The sequence below is a fragment of the Pteropus vampyrus genome, unplaced genomic scaffold (genome assembly GCF_000151845.1).
Source record: "Pteropus vampyrus isolate Shadow unplaced genomic scaffold, Pvam_2.0 Scaffold48, whole genome shotgun sequence".
Lineage (NCBI taxonomy): Eukaryota > Metazoa > Chordata > Mammalia > Chiroptera > Pteropodidae > Pteropus > Pteropus vampyrus.
The window spans coordinates 2,274,130-2,278,406 of NW_011888829.1; the positions used below are offsets into that span (position 1 = coordinate 2,274,130).

General features: G+C 44.4%; 1 protein-coding gene across 1 annotated transcript in view; it reads left to right on the plus strand.

Moving 5' to 3' along the window:
• The window catches only part of KIAA1549 (KIAA1549 ortholog), a 129,542-nt gene that overhangs the window by 17,558 nt on the left and 107,707 nt on the right, over positions 1 to 4,277 (plus strand). Inside the window, exon 5 of the mRNA XM_011359561.2 lies at positions 1 to 57. Coding sequence (XP_011357863.2) covers positions 1 to 57 — 57 coding nt within the window. The remainder of the gene's footprint in view (positions 58 to 4,277) is intronic.

A 4,277-nucleotide genomic window follows, 5' to 3' on the forward strand; every position in this document is an offset into this window, starting at 1 on the left:
TGCTGCTCCCCGGCCTCTGGCTGCTGCTGCTGGCCCGGCCGGCCTCGTGCGCCCCAGGTAAGCGCCGCGGAGACCCTCGGGCCGCCGCCGTGACCCTTTATTGCTGTTATTTTCAAGATCCTGCTCTCCCCGCCCATCCTCTTTTATTCTCCACGACTCCCTCGCCCTCCTTTTTGGAGATGCTTTTCCATTCTTCTTGGGGCCCAGCAAATAAAGGCACGGAGAATGTGAAACGAACGAGCTAGCGGTTTGTGGCCAGTCTTGCTGAAGGTCTGCAAGGCTATCCTGTTATCCACGGATCCCGAGGCGGGTCTGGTGGCTTCGTGTCCGAATGTGCCTTTATTTCCCCTGCAAAATTCAAGCCCTGGAATTGTTCCGTGCATGGCTCTATCAGTGTGGTATATCAGATATTTGGGAATACTTCATTGTCGGGGCGAAAGGGGTACCTTCGGTGTGTGTGTGCATTACTCTGAGTAGCTCTGTGTCCCCCAGATGCAGGCAGGCTGACGGGTGTCCCCCAGTGCACTAGGACACAAAGAACATTCAAAGACTATCTCTTGGAAAGCGGCCTGGCTGTGGATCTTTCCAGGGAACTAGCTATTGCTATTACTTCTGCAAAGGCATTAGTACAATAGAGTGTGAAAATATTGTGATTCTTAAGTGTCAGGGCATGAAAGGACTCAGGGTTGTTTTTGTAATAGATGCAGTTTCCTGACGGTTCGTCAGCATGGAATTAAGAGGCATGATTTATGAAGGAGCATGTGGGCGGGTTTTGTTGTTGAGGAAATGATTTAATTCATATTGCTTCCCTGAAATGTTTATTTGTCCACCCTGAGCTTACACATGGGATGGTCTGGAAACCATCTCCGGGCTGACACGCCGTAAGCCAGTGGTTGTGCTCCCGCACACACGCACTTGACCACTTTGGGGGCAGAAAAGGAAAGGTGGAATAAGCGGCTCTGGGTGGGGAGCTGCCGCACAAACAGAAAGCCACGGAAGCCACTCCAAATCCTCCCTTCTCTTGGGAGCAGGGCCAAAGGGCTGCCAAGTGGCTTTGGAAGGAAATGGAACACAACCGAAGGTGTCCCTTGGACCTCACTGTCAGAATTATAACCAGTGTCATGTAGGGGATGGTACAGTAGAAGCCTAGGAAGAGACTTCAGGGATCACAGTGTGGAGCTGCTGCTTTTGCTGAAGAGGAAACTGACAGAGAGAAGTGACTTGCTCAAGGTCACAGGCTAGTTGGTGCAGTCATCACTTTCCTATTCTCCCTGCTGCCTGGACCCGCAGACTTATACACACCTGAGGCCTCTACTCAGATTTCCTATAGCTGGGTGGAACCCCGTCTCAGAAAGCCACCAGAGCTGGGAGCGACAGAATGGGTTTCTTTCAGGCAGACGATTTAGCCTGACCTAGCACCTCAGGTGTCAATCCTGCTCTCTGTGCGTTCCAGCCCTGTGTGTCCAGAGAGGAGACGAGACCCTGGGCTTTCTGCAGGACGAGATAATCACGAAGCCTGCTCTTGGCTTTAGTCAACAAAGAAAACCCATCTGATACTAATGGATTCATCAGCTGCGGGACAGAGAAAACTAATCATTTACTGAGTGCTGCCTGCGTACCAGGTGCTACATTTAAATATGTGATCCAGTCTCGTCGTGAGTTAGGCATCATGGTCCCCGTTTTACAGATGAGGAAACTAAGGCTGTAGGAGCACAGGTTAGTTTGACTACAAACTTCTGTGCACTTAACCGCTGTACAGCTTCCTCCTGCAAATGTGGCCATTCGGATATATTGCAGATGTGGAGAATGTAAGTAATTTTTTTTGATAAATCTAAAATCAACAGCGAAGCTGTTTGTTCTGCCTCTCCATAACTTTAGAGGTCTGTTCCTGTTTCCCCTGAGTCCCCAAATACAGGCAAACCCCCATTTTATTGCGCCTCACTTTATTGCACTCCACAGGTGTTGGCGTTTTTACAAATTGTAGGCGAGAGCCTCCACCAGCAAAAAGGTCATGACTCTTTGTCATGACACTCGCTTTATTAGGGTGGTCTGGAACAGAACGTGCAGTATCTCTGAGGTCTGCCTGTAATTGCCGAGAGACATGAAATTAATTATATTTCCACTCTAGAGCTGACATCACGGAAGCAGAGACTTCACCCTTTCACTAATTTGTCTATTGGGCTCCTCTGGGTTGTGCAGCTGCTTCTAGGCTGGGCTGTGGAACAGGGATTGGGGAAGTAGTGGACACGCACGCACCTGTCCTTAAGGATCCAATTAGAAACGCAGAGCAGTATGTAAGCTCAGAGCCCTGCACGGACCAGTCACGGGCAGGGAAGGCAGTGAGTGAAAGCGGTCCAGGGAAGACCTCGCAATGATGCCCCCAATCCACTTCTTGGAGGCCGTGAGCAGTGATATGGGTGGAGGGTGGCTTCCTAACGCATGGTGAGTGGGGGTTGATCCTGGGACGTTGCATTTCAGTTGTTTGGCTGTGGTTTCCTCTCTGGGCCACTAGGACCCTCTGGCTCCCCGTCCTGAGTGTTGTGTTTTCACCTTCGGAGTGGGGCTGGGGGAGGCTTTGGTTCCATTTCTGGAGAGGAAACGGTGTTAGTCTAAAGAGTAACCGGCACGTCTTAATCATGTTTTGGATGTCCTAGGTCAGGTACCAGTCCCTCCGTGGCTGTCCGAAAACCACCTCCTTCAGAGGGCCCTTCTTCCTTGATAACTTTTGTTAAATGGAGTCCACCTTCCGGTTGCAGCCCCTCGTTAACGTCTTGATTTAAATTTCTATGTTTTATTGATTTCTTGTCCATTTCACTCAACATTTCGAACGTGCACCTTTTTGTTTAAACTTAAGTTTGGTCTCGTCTGTTCACTCTTGTGGAAAACAATCCGTGATACTTTGGACTTGTTTTCGAAGTTGTGCTTTTAGGTGATCCTACATCTACAAGATAAAAAAGGAAGAATTGTGCCTATTCATTTCATTGAGGGATAAGTTTTTCTCAAAATAATATGAAGTTGATAACTTTGCAGAGAATTTGGAAATTGATGGTATAGAAAACAGGTACCCATGATCCCACAACCCACAGAAAATGCCATAAATAGTTTTCTTTGTTAACTAACATTAAAGAAATGAAAATTATATGCATAATTATATTTACTACTTTTTTCATTCAATATTTAATTTAAGCGTTTCACTATTTATTAAATGTTGTTTGAAAACACAATTTCCATCCTAATAATTTACTTAATTATTTCCAGCTTTTTTGCGCTCTTATAAATAATGCTGTGATGAATAGCTATGTAGGTAAGGCTTTGTCTATTTTTCTCTGGGGGGAGGGGTTTACATTTCTAGAAGGGAAGTTAGAATGTAATCACAATCTAAGGCCCATGAGGCTGGATCTTTGCAAGTTTTCTTCCATGTGCTGGGTGCCTAATAGGTGGATGTAGAATGAATCGACTTTTTCTATAAAGCTGTCATACTGAAATAAACCCTAGCAGTTTATTCAGATGCCTGATTTACTTCATCATAACTAGCATTGCGTATTTTTAAAACCCTTGTTAAATAAATTTGTAATACATTGCTGTAGTTTTTCTTTTGAGTTGGATATTTTTTGTTTTGTCTTTGTATTCCATGAATTTTCTGTGTTTTTGCTCTTTGGTATGTATAGTTAAGTCTTTATTATGGATAGCAACCATTTTTTTTTCTCCTACGTGTTGCATTTTTCACTTCCAATGGATTTCCTTTTAAATTTTATATAATTTTGAAATTCAGAAGTTTTTTTGATTATCTTGATTAGCAAAATCTGCCATTTTTTTCCTCTTTGTAATTTTTTTCATTGCATTTATGCTTATGGCGGGTGCAATTTTTATCGTGTTAGTAGACATTTTGAGGTGAACATTCGTTATACTTTTTGAGTGGTTTAGTATCCTATAAACAAGGACTTAGATAAATGTTTCGAAAGTGTGATCCCTCGACTTCCTGCGTCAACAACTTGGGGGTGTGGACGTGCTTGTTAACAATTAGGATTTCTGGAGCTCATCCTTGACTCACATTCGAATTTTTTTGGTGGGGGTGCCTGGAAATGTTCATTTTTAACAAGTTCACAGTAGAGTTTTCGGCACTTCAAAGTCTGGAACCACTGATCCAGATACTGTAAATCCAAGTACTGAAAATTTAATAGCATTTCAGGGGTACTTACTATCCACTTACTATCTTGCAGTTGTCTTTCCACCGTTTAGAACAGTTGGTTTAAAATTGTAACACTGAAACAGTTTTC